At 41.6% G+C, this 14,175-nt stretch overlaps 1 protein-coding gene across 1 annotated transcript in view; it reads right to left on the minus strand.

Annotated features, from left to right (window-relative positions):
- Positions 1-920: 920 nt before the first annotated feature.
- LOC110503830 (periostin) overlaps positions 921-14,175 on the minus strand; it is a 35,303-nt gene continuing 22,048 nt past the window's right edge. Inside the window, exons 10-23 of the mRNA XM_090218441.1 lie at positions 11,503-11,651; positions 10,798-10,934; positions 10,007-10,137; positions 9,616-9,746; positions 6,815-6,917; positions 4,871-4,938; positions 4,595-4,640; positions 4,443-4,475; positions 2,825-2,919; positions 2,611-2,707; positions 2,225-2,287; positions 1,844-1,930; positions 1,599-1,637; positions 921-1,403 (exon numbers count right to left, since the gene is read on the minus strand). Coding sequence (XP_090074567.1) covers positions 1,360-1,403; positions 1,599-1,637; positions 1,844-1,930; positions 2,225-2,287; positions 2,611-2,707; positions 2,825-2,919; positions 4,443-4,475; positions 4,595-4,640; positions 4,871-4,938; positions 6,815-6,917; positions 9,616-9,746; positions 10,007-10,137; positions 10,798-10,934; positions 11,503-11,651 — 1,223 coding nt within the window. The 3' untranslated portion in view covers positions 921-1,359. The remainder of the gene's footprint in view (positions 1,404-1,598; positions 1,638-1,843; positions 1,931-2,224; positions 2,288-2,610; positions 2,708-2,824; positions 2,920-4,442; positions 4,476-4,594; positions 4,641-4,870; positions 4,939-6,814; positions 6,918-9,615; positions 9,747-10,006; positions 10,138-10,797; positions 10,935-11,502; positions 11,652-14,175) is intronic.

Genomic DNA, 14,175 nt, shown 5'->3' on the forward strand with positions numbered 1-14,175 from the left:
TTGACTGGACCTCCTATGCGTACCTTTTAATTTGGGCATGAACACAACCAGTCATGATGTTTTAATCTTATAGTCAAACAAATCGCTTCAGGTAGTCTACCCGTGCATGTTTGTCCACTCCAAAAACATCACAGCATCTAAACAGTGCACGGTGACTTGTTTGACAATAAGATGGTTGTGTTCACGACAAACTAAAAGGTCATATAAAATGTATTACATGTCTTTACTATTAGGCCCATAAGAAATGTAATGTAAGTGCGGGCACACATAGGAGGTCAAGTCCCCCAAAAATTGAGACCCTGACAATCATGGTATAATTCGCACTCTGACCTTTTAAAGGACACAGATTGACATTTGTAGCATTGTCAGACTCTTTTATAGATTTTAGGAGAACTAAAAAACGTTTTTTTAAACTCCCCCCCCCCCCCCAAACAACTAGCGTTATACAAAACAATGGAATTCATTGAGTAGGTAGGGCCCAGTAGACACGTGCACAAATTAGATTGTGATCATACATCTTCTCCTCAAATTGGGTAAATGTGATTCTAAAATGTAACTGGAATTTAATTCCTTATAGCGATGAACTACTAACAAGTTTTTCAAATAAAGTTTTTCTCCTGGAGAATTATGCACTTCATATCCAAGAATATACTTTATTGAAAAAGGCTTGAAAAAAGTTTTAAAAAGCTATTGAGAATATGTGAAAAGTTAGGTTTGTCAGAGTGTTGCACATGTGAAACTTCTAAAAGCAAAGACAAACTCAATATCTTTATGGTTAGCTAGGTAGACAGTCAGACAGAAAGGCAGAAAGAGAGAGCAAACACACTACTGTGAAACTCAGATCAGAGCTGAAATTACATCTGGTAGAAAAATATAAACATTTGCAGAAATGAAGTCACTGTCAGAAAACAGCAATCACATTTTATTTTTTATTATTTTTATTTTTATGTGAGCACCACAAACTCGATATCATGCAGAGGTAAATTACAAAATCTTCCTAAAAATCCTGTTGTATCACCTCAACCAATGGTCGAGGCTTTCAAAAGATTGGTTTCAAAGATTATTTTGCTACCCCTGGCTAGCTTCTAATCTTTCATCTCTAATATACACCGAAAACCCACAAATATGCGTACGCTATTTACATATCTTGATGGCTTTTAGTTATCTTTAGATACATGCATCAATGATTTTTGTTTTGTTTAGCAAATGGCTTTACTGGTCTCACTAAGTTCAAGTTCTGTATGTCTACACACGCATCATTTGGAGTGTAGAGCTTTTATGGGAGACCATTCATTGACATTATCTCTGTTGTTCCTCTCTGGTTGCTGGTGCATCTTTAGTCACCTGGTCTGTCCATGTTTATGCTCTTTGTTCCTCTGGTCTGACTCTCCTCCTGGCACCAGCTAGGGATAGAGACAACAGAAAGATCATCATACACTCAAATAATATAAATAAAGTTCAAGTCAATGTTCAATGATAGGTGGTCATTCTCTTTCAATGGTCGCAATTAAAGATCCTCGTAGGATGACATTACCCATCATTTGAATCCCCCAACACGGTCAAACAGTATGTTATGTTATCAAGGAATCATGTTTTACCTGGAATTTTCCTGCCAGTTACTCGTCTCGGGTTTCCCTCTGTGAAGACAAATTTAAACCTCAGTCATTATAGAACCTTATAGAACCCAAATGTTGGTCACTACAGAATCTTACAGAACCTAAACTATAGTCATTATAGAACCCTACAGAATCCAAACTCCAGTCATAACAGAAACCATATCTTAATCACGTCAGATCCTTACAGAACCCAGTGGGGATGAGTAGAGTTTAGATGTGTCTCTTACCTTGGATGAACTTGGTGATTTTTTCAGAGTCCATGTCGAGCATTGAGGGGTTTCCCTCGATGGTGGTGATACGGGAGAAGTCAGCACCTACAGGACGGAGACAGGGATGTTACTGTATATGTCACAGATGGGACTATTATATATTCTAACGAAACAAGCAATTATGTTGGACAATTGACTAATTCTGCCGACTATGCCAAATATCACAGGATGGAAATGTAACAGTTAGATTGAATCTTGTTTGTCACTCAACCCAGATTCTAACAGAACCTGTCACATGTCTACCCAGTGACATGCATATATGTGATTTTCAATGTAACATTGCATTATTTCCTCTATATTAAGTTATCTATCTACAACCAAAGGGGTGATGTTACTGACCTTCCAGCTCAATGTTGGAGATACCACTGCTGGAGCCACTGCTGCTGGCCGAGTACTGAGGACCTGTGGATGACAACATATTGAAACATTACATCAGTCTTCACATAGAAACATACTGTTTTCACAGAGTGGCAGATGTAAGAGTCATGATCCAGGGGTGACGTAGAGTCAAGGGAATTCAGTACAACACATTAACATCTGTAGACCTGTGTCTCACCTCAGCAACCCAAACATTCACTTCTTTGTTTCATATAGTGAATCAATACACCGTATAGCAACTATAGACCAAAACAGGTTAATTTTACTACATGTTAATATGTACCTAGAGTTCTTCAGACCTCATGGACAGGAGTCAAGAAAGACCTGTGTGTCTGTGAGGTACGTACCTGAGACCACTCTGGTAACTTTGGTGACCTTGGGCTCTCCCTCGATGACTCTAGTGACCTTGGTGAACTTTGGCTCGCCTTCAATGACTCTAGTCACCTAATAATCATAATCATGTATTAGATTCATATAAGGCTTTTCCCGATGCTCAATGTGATTTGGTGGTTACATGGGTGGATACAATGGTTGAAACATGGTTTGTTACATTGGTGTTACCTTGGTGATGGTAGGCTGTCCCTCAATCACCCTGGTCACCTTGGTGATAGTAGGTTCCCTTTCGATAACCCTAGTCACGTGGGTCACATCAGGCGCTTTAGAAAGAGAGAGAGGAAAACAAGTTTAACAACTGAAATAAATAACATCGAAAGCATCATTGAAGAACATGACGTTTAAACGGCAAACTAGTAAGATCTGAAGGTCCGAATGAACTTAAAAACTCCAGACTCCATGAACCACAGACATGTAGTGTGTCATTGGTTCCTCTACTTCTTGATTCAAATATTGTCTGTATCGAATTAGACTGAAGCCCAACCTTCATTGGCTTTAAAAGAATTCATATGACAGGAATATATTGCATAATCAAAGGACACGTGGATATGTGCTTTGCAGATACGTTCAGAGTAAAGGCTCTCTCCAAGACATTAGTTTTCCCCTCAGAATCTTGACTGGAGATAATTGCATAAACAGTAACTTGAACTTCTGTGCATATTTCTCTTTCACATCAAGAATTAATCCTTAAAAGTCAAATCCCAATAAAGAACGATAATTTTATCCAGAACAGATAAAACCTTTCCAGGTGTCTGCTGCTATGGCAAGTCTTCTCTTGTTGCTGTCTGTACTGTAATTATCTGAACAACCACAATGGTTTTTCCTCTTGAACGTGGGTCACGAATCTCATGGAAGACAGAGATCCTCCTTATCTGAACTGTGCCAACTAGTCTATCAACTCTTGTAGCACAATGTCTTCAAGTCTTTCCAAGACTACTCATGATATATCATGTAAAATGAATGTACACTGAGTGTCCAAAACATTAGGAACACCTGCTCTTTCCATGACATAGACGAATCAGGTGAATTCAGGTGAAACCTATGATCCCTTATTGATGTCATGTGTTAAATCCACTTCAATCAGTGTAGCTGAAGGGGAGGAGACAGCCACCAATTTGAGTGTGTCAAGAACTGCAACGCACTGGGTTTTTCACACTCAACAGTTTCCCATGTGTATCAAAAATGGTCCACCACCCAAAAGACATCCAGCCAAATTGATATAACTGTGGGAGTCACCATGGGCCAGCGTCCCTGTTGAATGATTTTGACACCTTTTAGAGTTCATGCACTGATGAATTGAGGCTGTTCTGAGGGAAAGAGGGGTTCAACTCAATATTAGGATGGGTGTTCCTAATGTTTTGTACACTACACAATGCTAAGATTTATGTATGAATTTTTATTTTTTTTACCCCCTTTTCTCCCCAATTGTTAGTAATTACTATCTGGTCTCACCTCTACAACTCCCATACGGGCTCAGGAGAGACAAAGGTCGAAAGCCATGCGTCTTCCGAAACACAACCCAACCAAGCCGCACTGCTTCTTAACACAATGCAGATCCAACCCGGAAGCCATCCATCCCGGTAGGGATATTCCTACCGGCCAAACCCTCCCTAACCCGGACGACGTATGGCCAATTGTGCATCGCCCCACAGACCTCCTGGTTGCGACAGAATCTGGGCGCAAACTCAGAGTCTCTGGTGGCACAGCTAGCACTGCGATGCAGTGCCCTAGACCACTGCGCCATCTGGGATGCCCTCATTGTTTCAATCCTTTAACTGTAACTTACCTGACTCAATGACGCGTGTGACGATCGTCCTCTCTGAAGGAAACCGAAAACACACAGCAGTTAATCACAGGACAACAGCAAAGTTACAAATAGTTGCATCGCAAAAAGGTACAGCAGACATCTAAGACTTGGACTGATACAGTTGTACTCACTCATGAATGTGAGAGGGATTTCCTTATATCTGTATCCTGACACAAACTGTGAATGAATAGAAAGAAGGAATAGAGGCTGTTAACCATATTACTGTAGGTCTGTGTACACATCGTTCTGCTCAACTCCAATGTGGTAGGTACTGTATTTGTTCAAGGCTTTACATAGTGTCTTGTCATCTTAAGGTAATTTTGTAACAAACACTTAGACGCTAATCTCATCTTGCTATCTCAGGGTTCTCCCTAATTCCTTTATGTGGGTGTGGCCTGGTACAGTACCTTGATCTCCATGTACTTGATGAGTCTTCTCAGCAGCCCCAGAAGGTCAGAGTTTCCAGCAGGCAGCTCTACAGGACAATACAGTACAGGGTGTTAGACATACTGGTAACACTTTATACTAGGGTACAATACTGTACAGTACGGCACAGTACAGGGTGTTAAACATACTGGTAACACTTCATACCAGGGTACATAAAGGTTACTGCCAAAGTAATGGAAACACTTGAGGAAATGAGGGATACAAGAAAAATTGCTTACACGCAGGTGTGGTTCCTGAGTTAATTAAGCAATTAACATACCATCATGCCCAAAATGTTGGGCAGGCCATTATTTTGGCCAATATTTTTTGCTACCATGGCTTTGCCCCGATAGGATGACAATGCCCCCATCCACGGGGCACAAGTGATCACTGAATTATTTGATGAGCATGAAAACAATGTAAACCATATGGTATGGTTTACATGGCATAAAACCATGTTTGGGCTCATGGTGGCCTAACACCCTACACTTTGGCGTTGGCGTTTTCTTTATTTTGGCAGTTACCTCTACATACTGGTAACACTTTACGTTAGAGTATATACAGCACAACACAGGGAGTTAGACGTACTGGTAACACTTTACATTAGCGTACATACAGCACAACACAGGGTGTTAGACGTACTGGTAACACTTTACATTAGTGTACATACAGCACAACACAGGGTGTTAGACGTACTGGTAACACTTTACATTAGTGTACATACAGCACAACACAGGGTGTTAGACGTACTGGTAACACTTTACATTAGTGTACATACAGCACAACACAGGCTGTTAGATGTACTGGTAACACTTTACATTAGTGTACATACAGCACAACACAGGGTGTTAGACGTACTGGTAACACTTTACATTAGTGTACATACAGCACAACACAGGGTGTTAGACGTACTGGTAACACTTTACATTAGTGTACATACAGCACAACACAGGGTGTTAGACGTACTGGTAACACTTTACATTAGTGTACATACAGCACAACACAGGGTGTTAGACGTACTGGTAACACTTTACATTAGTGTACATACAGCACAACACAGGGTGTTAGACGTACTGGTAACACTTTACATTAGTGTACATACAGCACAACACAGGGTGTTAGACGTACTGGTAACACTTTACATTAGTGTACATACAGCACAACACAGGGTGTTAGACGTACTGGTAACACTTTACATTAGTGTACATACAGCACAACACAGGCTGTTAGATGTACTGGTAACACTTTACATTAGTGTACATACAGCACAACACAGGGTGTTAGACGTACTGGTAACACTTTACATTAGTGTACATACAGCACAACACAGGGTGTTAGACGTACTGGTAACACTTTACATTAGTGTACATACAGCACAACACAGGCTGTTAGATGTACTGGTAACACTTTACATTAGTGTACATACAGCACAACACAGGCTGTTAGACGTACTGGTAACACTTTACATTAGTGTACATACAGCACAACACAGGCTGTTAGACGTACTGGTAACACTTTACATTAGTGTACATACAGCACAACACAGGGTGTTAGACGTACTGGTAACACTTTACATTAGTGTACATACAGCACAACACAGGCTGTTAGACGTACTGGTAACACTTTACATTAGCGTACATACAGCACAACACAGGCTGTTAGACGTACTGGTAACACTTTACATTAGTGTACATACAGCACAACACAGGGTGTTAGACGTACTGGTAACACTTTACATTAGTGTACATACAGCACAACACAGGGTGTTAGACGTACTGAACCATTTAGCACTGCTAAATATATACAATATATCAAGAAATGATTCCCTGCACAGTGCGTCTTTCAACACATGACAATTTAATCAGGGTATAATTTGTTTCTCCAACAGAGGAGCTGGCAGTCAGAGAGGTTTGAGTCAGTCTTACCTCCGGGGTAGAGGAGGGTTTTGACAAAGTGAATGACTCCGTTAGTGGCCATGATATCATTTTCAGGGACCTCAATAGTGTTCACTCTAATTGTGTTGTTAGCCTGGAGGAGAGGAGTAGAGGGGATTAAGATACAAACACTGATGGGATGATTACAGATAAGACAGCCACAATGAGATGAGTTATGGGTGCCAGCTGGTAATGTGCCATATGTCTCTCAATTAGGTTGGCATTTACTTTTTCCACATTTTGTTACGTTACAGCCTTTTTCTAAAATGGATTAAAGACATTTTGTTCCTCATCAATCTACACAAAATACCCCATAATGACAGAGCAAAAACAGGTTTTTAGAAGTTTTTGCAAATGTATTAAAAAAGAAAACAGAAATACCTTATTTACATAAGTATCCAGACCCTTTGCCATGAGACTCTAAATTGAGTTCAGGTGCATCCTGTTTCCATTGACCATTCTTGAGATGTTTCTATAACTTGATTGGAGTCCACCTGTGTTAAATTCAATTGATTGGATATGATTTAAAAAGGCACACATCTGTCTATATAAGGTCCCACAGTTGACAACGCATGTCAGAGCAAAAACCAAGCCATGAAGTTGAAGCAATTGTCCGTAGAGCTTCAAGACAGGATGGTGTCGAGGCACAGATCTGGGGAAGGGTAGAAAAAACTGCAGCATTGAAGGTCCCCAAGAACACAGTGGCCTCCAGCATTAAATGGAAGAAGTTTGGAACCACCAAGACTCTTCCTAGAGCTGGCCACCCGGCCAAACTGAGCAACAGGGGGAGAAGGGCCTTGGTCAGGAAGGTGACCAAGAATCTGATGGTCACTCTGACAGAGCTCCAGAGTTTCTCTGTGGAGATGGAAGAACCTTCCAGAACCAGCACTGCAGCACTCCACCAATCAGGCCTTAATGGTAGAGTGACCAGACAGAAGCCACTCATCAGTAAAAGGCACATGACAGCCCGCTTGGAGTTTGCCAAAAAGCACCTAAAGGACTCTCAGACGATGAGAAACAAGATTCTCTGGTCTGATGAAAACAAGATTGAACTCTTTGGCCTGAATGCCAAGCGTCACGTCAGACACCGCTCATCACCTGGCCAATACCACCCCTACGGTGAAGCATGGTGGTGGCAGCATCATGCGGTGGGGATGTTTTTCAGCGGCAGGGACTGTGAGACTAGTCAGGATCGAGGGAAAGATGAACGGAGCAAAGTACAGAGAGATCCTTGATGAAAGCCTACTCCAGAGCACTCAGGAAATCAGACTGGGGCGAAGGTTCACCTTCCAACAGGACAACAACCCTAAGCACACAGCCAAGACAATGCAGGAGAGGCTTTGGGACAAGTCTCTGAATGTCCTTGAGTGGCCCAGCCAGAGACCGGACTTGAACCTGATCGAACATCTCTGGAGAGACCTGAAAATAGCTGTGCAGCGATGCCCCCCATCCAACCTGACAGAGCTTGACAGGATCGAGGCTGTAATCGGCGCCAAAGATGCTTCAAAAAGTACTGAGTAAAGGGTCTGAATACTTATGTAAATGTGACTATTTTTTTTAAATATAAATTGGGGGTATTGTTGGTGGACTGGTGTGGAAATAAAACAATTTAATACATTTTAGAATAAGGCTTTAACGTAAGAAAATGTTGAAAACGTGAAAGGTTCTGAATACTTTCTGAATGTAGTTAAGCTACAGAACTACAGAACATTTGCAACATTCAGTGTTGGGGAGTAGTGAACTACATGTAACTACATTTTGCAGCGAACATTTTGGTGGTAGTTAAACTAAATTCAAATCTACGTAGTGTTTTCAGTGGTCAATTACTTTTCCACCATGTAGCGGTGTAGGTAACTACTATATCTACTAACACATTACTTTTTTGGCAAAAATGAAATATGGGTGAAGTAGGCAAGAATTTACTTAATTTTTTGGCATTAGACATGACTAATTCTTGCTTGAAGCGTTGTTTTTGTGTTTAATGGGCTAACTTAAACATGCTGTTAACATAAGGTCAAAGTAATGTGTTCTTGCAATTTGTAGTCTATGACATTTCAGATTTCCATATGATAATTTATCACAGAGTAGTTTGCATATACTGCACTACCTTTTCAAGGTAACTTTAGTTCAGTAAACTATATTTTTTAAGGGTAGCTTTAGTATAGCTTAACTTCTGTAAAGTCATTGGTAGCAGTGGAATGCAACTGTCTGTTTTTGGGTAAAATGTCATCTAAACTAAATCATGAATATTCTGCACAACAAACATCCAGAGACCTCACATGGCTTTCTGCTTTATTTTATTTTATTTAAATGTTTTTATCGTCTTAGAATATGACCCTAAGGACACTGCTGTAACACAACTTAAAAGCTAAGAATAAAATTAACCCAAAATGAAAATACTAAATACCTTTGCAAAATCCTAAGTCTTGTCAGAATGCTGAATTATGTTGGGGAAGTTGTCTCTGGGGAAGTTCATCCAACAAATGCGATTCTGGTTTCTTATTCATCAAATGAATGTTATTTTAGACGTTCTCTTTTCCCAAACATGTTTAAGTGTTATATATGTGTTCCAAGAAGTCAAATTTAGCCATAACTCCTAGTTTAAACGTTTGTTGACATTGTCGATGACAAAGGATTGCGGTTGTTAGTAATACGGAGTGGATCAGGATGAGAGTCTCTTGATTCACTGTAAAAACATTGTATAATCTCTTCAGGATTGATTTTGTTGCAGCCATGATGCCATGATGTCTTATATTTACAGCCCTGTTGAGTGTTGAGAGGTTTGGACTCACATGCAGCACTCGGAGGTTGTTTCCCTGCAGAGACTTGAGGAGGTTGGTCACCCCAGTCTCCAAACCTCCGCCGATGAACACTCCGTTACTGAAGTGGTAGAGCAGGATGGTACGCAGGGCATTCATATTACCTGGCCAGAACAGACAGGGTTTTAGATGGAAGACGATGGATCCATAGTACATATCGTACATGCATCTACTAACTCTAAGACTTATGGATGTTCCTTTGACATAGCTTGTAGCTATGGTAGCTATGGTTAAGGTCAGCAGTTTTTCCTGACCAGCACGATGTGGCTAGACAAGAAAAACCTCTGGCTCTGATATTTGTTTGAGAGACTGAGACAGACTAACAGGGACGGAGAGAGAGGGAGAGTCTAAGAGATGAACCAACCTCTGAGCAGAGCCATGTCACTGTCGCTGACACCAGCGAAGGCCTCATCACTGGGAGCGAACAGAGTGTATTCTCCTTCCTGTTTGAGCAGGTCAGTCAGACCAGCCATCTCCATCAGTGACAGGAAGATCCTACAACCAAAACATGATGAAGGAAACAGTTACCTGGCTCTCATGACAACCACTGAGGGTAGATATAACTGGTGCCAGTGTGATAGCTTAGCATATAGAACTCGTTCCTGAACTTGTCTCTGACTGGGCTTTAACCAGTGTTCTCTACCTTACCAACACATGTGACCGCCCGTACGAACCGATTGAGCTATAGAAAAGGATCCTATTCAGTGATGAGATCCTTGGTATTATTTAGATGAAAAGATCACTCGCAAGAGGTGTACATGATTTGGAAAGAAGCTGGCCCGCTGGTCTGTATAAACTCTTAATACATTTCCCAGCCTGCTCCCAGGTCTGTATAAATTTGATTGAACTCTGTCTGATTAGTGAACTCTCTGACTCTCTGGCTATTGGGTTGGCTGAAGAACATCCTTTCTCAAGCAGGAGTAGGGGGTGAGACAGGATTGTACTCCAAATCCAACACTGTATAATATACAATATATTCATGAGTTGGCCACAAAATCGGAACAATCTTCATCTGCCCCTTGATCCTTCAACTATTCTGATCTCAGATCTGTATGAGCTTGAGCTAACTTATCTGACTATTTCATTGGCTGAAGCTCATACAGATGTGGGACCAGGCTAAAGCACACACAGCCTATAAGTCCACAAGCAGCTTACTTGAATCCTCCGTTGTCAGTGAGGATCTGGAACATGGTGGCCTCAGCTGGCTTCATCAGAGTCTTCATCAGGTGGAGGGCTCCGTTACTGCCCTCCTTGCTGCCGCGCACCAGGCAGGAGTTCTCTATGCACACCGCCTACAGACAGACAGGACACAGGGTATACAGCTTAAAGAACCACTTAAGTGAAAACTTTTTTTTATCCTGATGATGTAACTCTAGTCCTAATATCCTAATTTTAGCAAAATTATGACCTATGTGGGCATTTTGGTATGCTAGCATAAGCACCTAACTAGTTAGCTAGCCAGATAGTTAGCCAGCTAGGCTAATTGGTTCTCTAGACAGCTAACGTCTTTTTTGAGCATCTTTAAAACTGAAATTTGAGTTGGAACATCTGCTGAAGTAGCCCTTAATAAGACATGGAAATGAATAGTCTACTAGCTACTGAATTAACAGACTCTTAGTCAGTCCAGCAGATGGATAGCCCAGTGAAAAGGATATGTGTTGTATGGCAGACAGCCATTGTGTTTGACCAGCTGTTCAGAGACAAGAGATGGACTTGCACGCACGCACACATGCACACACCCACACACACACACACACACATTTGTATACTCACACAAACTCTCTCTCTCACAAACACACACATACTGTATGCACACGCATACCAGCACACACACTCAAACACACACACACAGAGACTCACTGTGCGGTAGATGAAGACTCTGAGGAACTTCCCGGCGATAGTCTCCAGGCGCTGTCCGTTGTACAGCTGTCCCAGAGTGATCTTCTCCTTCAGGATGTGGTTCTCCAGAATCACCTTCAGAAAGTTCTGGTCAATGGCCATCACCTCATCTGGTGGATGAGATATTTCATATATATACATTGTAAGAGGTCAAAAGATTACATTAAATCTGTTTGTAAACAACACGTTTTTCAGAAACTAGCCCCTCGTCTGGAAGGGTGATATACATGGAATATACAGTGGGGAGAACAAGTATTTGATACACTTCCGATTTTGCAGGTTTTCCTACTTACAAAACATGTAGAGGTCTGTAATTTTTATCATATGTACACTTCAACTGTGAGAGACGGAATCTAAAACAAAAATCCAGAAAATCCCATTGTATGATTTTTAAGTAATTCATTTGCATATTATTGCATGATATAAGTATTTGATCACCTACCAACCAGTAAGAATTCCGGCTCTCACAGACCTGTTTTTCTTTAAGAAGCCCTCCTGTTCTCCACTCATTACCTGTATTAACTGCACCTGTTTGAACTCGTTACCTGTATAAAAGACACCTGTCCACCCACTCAATCAAACAGACTCCAACCTCTCCACAATGGCCAAGACCAGAGAGCTGTGTAAGGACATCAGGGATCAAATTGTAGACCTGCACAAGGCTGGGATGGGCTACAGGACAATAGGCAAGCAGCTTGGTGAGAAGGCAACAACTGTTGGCGCAATTATTATAAAATGGAAGAAGTTCAAGATGACGGTCTATCACCCTCGGTCTGGGGCTCCATGCAAGATCTCACCTCGTGGGGCATCAATGATCATGAAGAAGGTGAGGGATCAGCCCAGAACTACACGGCAGAATCTGGTCAATGACCTGAAGAGAGCTGGGACCACAGTCTCAAAGAAAACCAGTAGTAACACACTACGCCGTCATGGATTAAAATCCTGCAGCACTTGCAAGGTCAAGCCAGCGCATGTCCAGGCCCATCTGAAGTTTGCCAATGACCATCTGGATGATCCAGAGGAGGAATGGGAGAAGGTAATGTGGTCTGATGAGACAAAAATATAGCTTGCTCTAAACTCCACTCGCCGTGTTTGGAGGAAGAAGAAGGATGAGTACAACCCCAAGAACACCATCCCAACCGTGAAGCATGGAGGTGGAAACATCATTCTTTGGGGATGCTTTTCTGCAAAGGGGACAGGACGACTGCACCATATTGAGGGGAGGATAGATGGGGCTATGTATCGTGAGATCTTGGCCAACAACCTCCTTCCCTCAGTAAGAGCATTGAAGATGGGTCGTGGCTGGGTCTTCCAGCATGACAACAACCCGAAACACAGGGCAACTAAGGAGTGGCTCCGTAAGAAGCATCTCAAGGTCCTGGAGTGGCCTAGCCAGTCTCCAGACCTGAACCCAATAGAACATCTTTGGAGGGAGCTGAAAGTCCGTATTGCCCAGCGACAGCCCCGAAACCTGAAGGATCTGGAGAAGGACTGTATGGAGGAGTGGGCCAAAATCCCTGCTGCAGTGTGTGCAAATCTGGTCAAGAACTACAGGAAACATATGATCTCTGTAATTGTAAACAAGGTTTCTGGACCAAATATTAAGTTCGGCTTTTCTGATGTATCAAATACTTATGTCATGCAATAAAATGCAAATTAATTTTCTTAAAAATCATACAATGTGATTTTCTGGATTTTTGTTTTAGATTCCGTCTCCCACAGTTGAAGTGTACCTGTGCTAAATTTTGTTTACAGATCTCTACATGCTTTGTAAGTAGGAAAACCTGCAAAATCAGCAGTGTATCAAATACTTGTTCTCCCCACTGTATATACAGTACAGTATATACTACATGGTTAATAGCATACTTAGATAAACAAAAAGACACAATAAACTACAGCCAAATGCAGGGGATCTTGCGGTATTGGGCAAAACTCAGACGTGTACAGATCAAAAGATTACAATACATCTGTTTGTAAACAATACGTTTTCTAGGAGCTAGCCCAAATTTCGCAAGAATGTAGATCAAAGGTTTTCCTAGGACGAAGACCATAAAAAAAGTTCCATTGTGATTATTATCGTCATTATGAGTCATAATATAGGTTAATAATGCAGTCTGCTGGTCTAGTCAATTGTAAAACGTCAACCTTATTTTCCAGGAAATCTCCCGGGTTCTGTAGCTTCCCCACAGACAGATTGATCAGCCACATTGGAACAGTGTCTGCGTCACAAATTGCACCTTATTCCCTTATTCCCATAGGGCTCTGGTCAAAGGTAATGCACTACTGTATATACGGAATAGGGTGCCATTTGGGACACAGACAGTGACTGTTCCAGTCTGCATTACCCGTACGTAATATACTGATATCCCGCTGGGAGAAGAGCTACCTCCTCCAGAGAGGAAACTATGGCTCTAATAACAGAGGACGTTTTAACAAGTGCTGTCTGAGAAATAGAGCTGTTCTGGTCTGTACAGTACGGTACGTCGACAATGGGCCAATCATGTAGAGTCTAAATTAGAGAACAATTTAGTGGAGGAATTTATAAGCCGTAACTCAGCTATTCCAGCCTGGGACTCTTTCCTTTCCTACAGCATGCAGCAGGCTAGTGTATCATACAACTGATTAATATACCTT

This window comes from Oncorhynchus mykiss, chromosome 24 (genome assembly GCF_057628025.1).
Source record: "Oncorhynchus mykiss isolate SJ-2025 chromosome 24, ASM5762802v1, whole genome shotgun sequence".
NCBI lineage: Eukaryota > Metazoa > Chordata > Actinopteri > Salmoniformes > Salmonidae > Oncorhynchus > Oncorhynchus mykiss.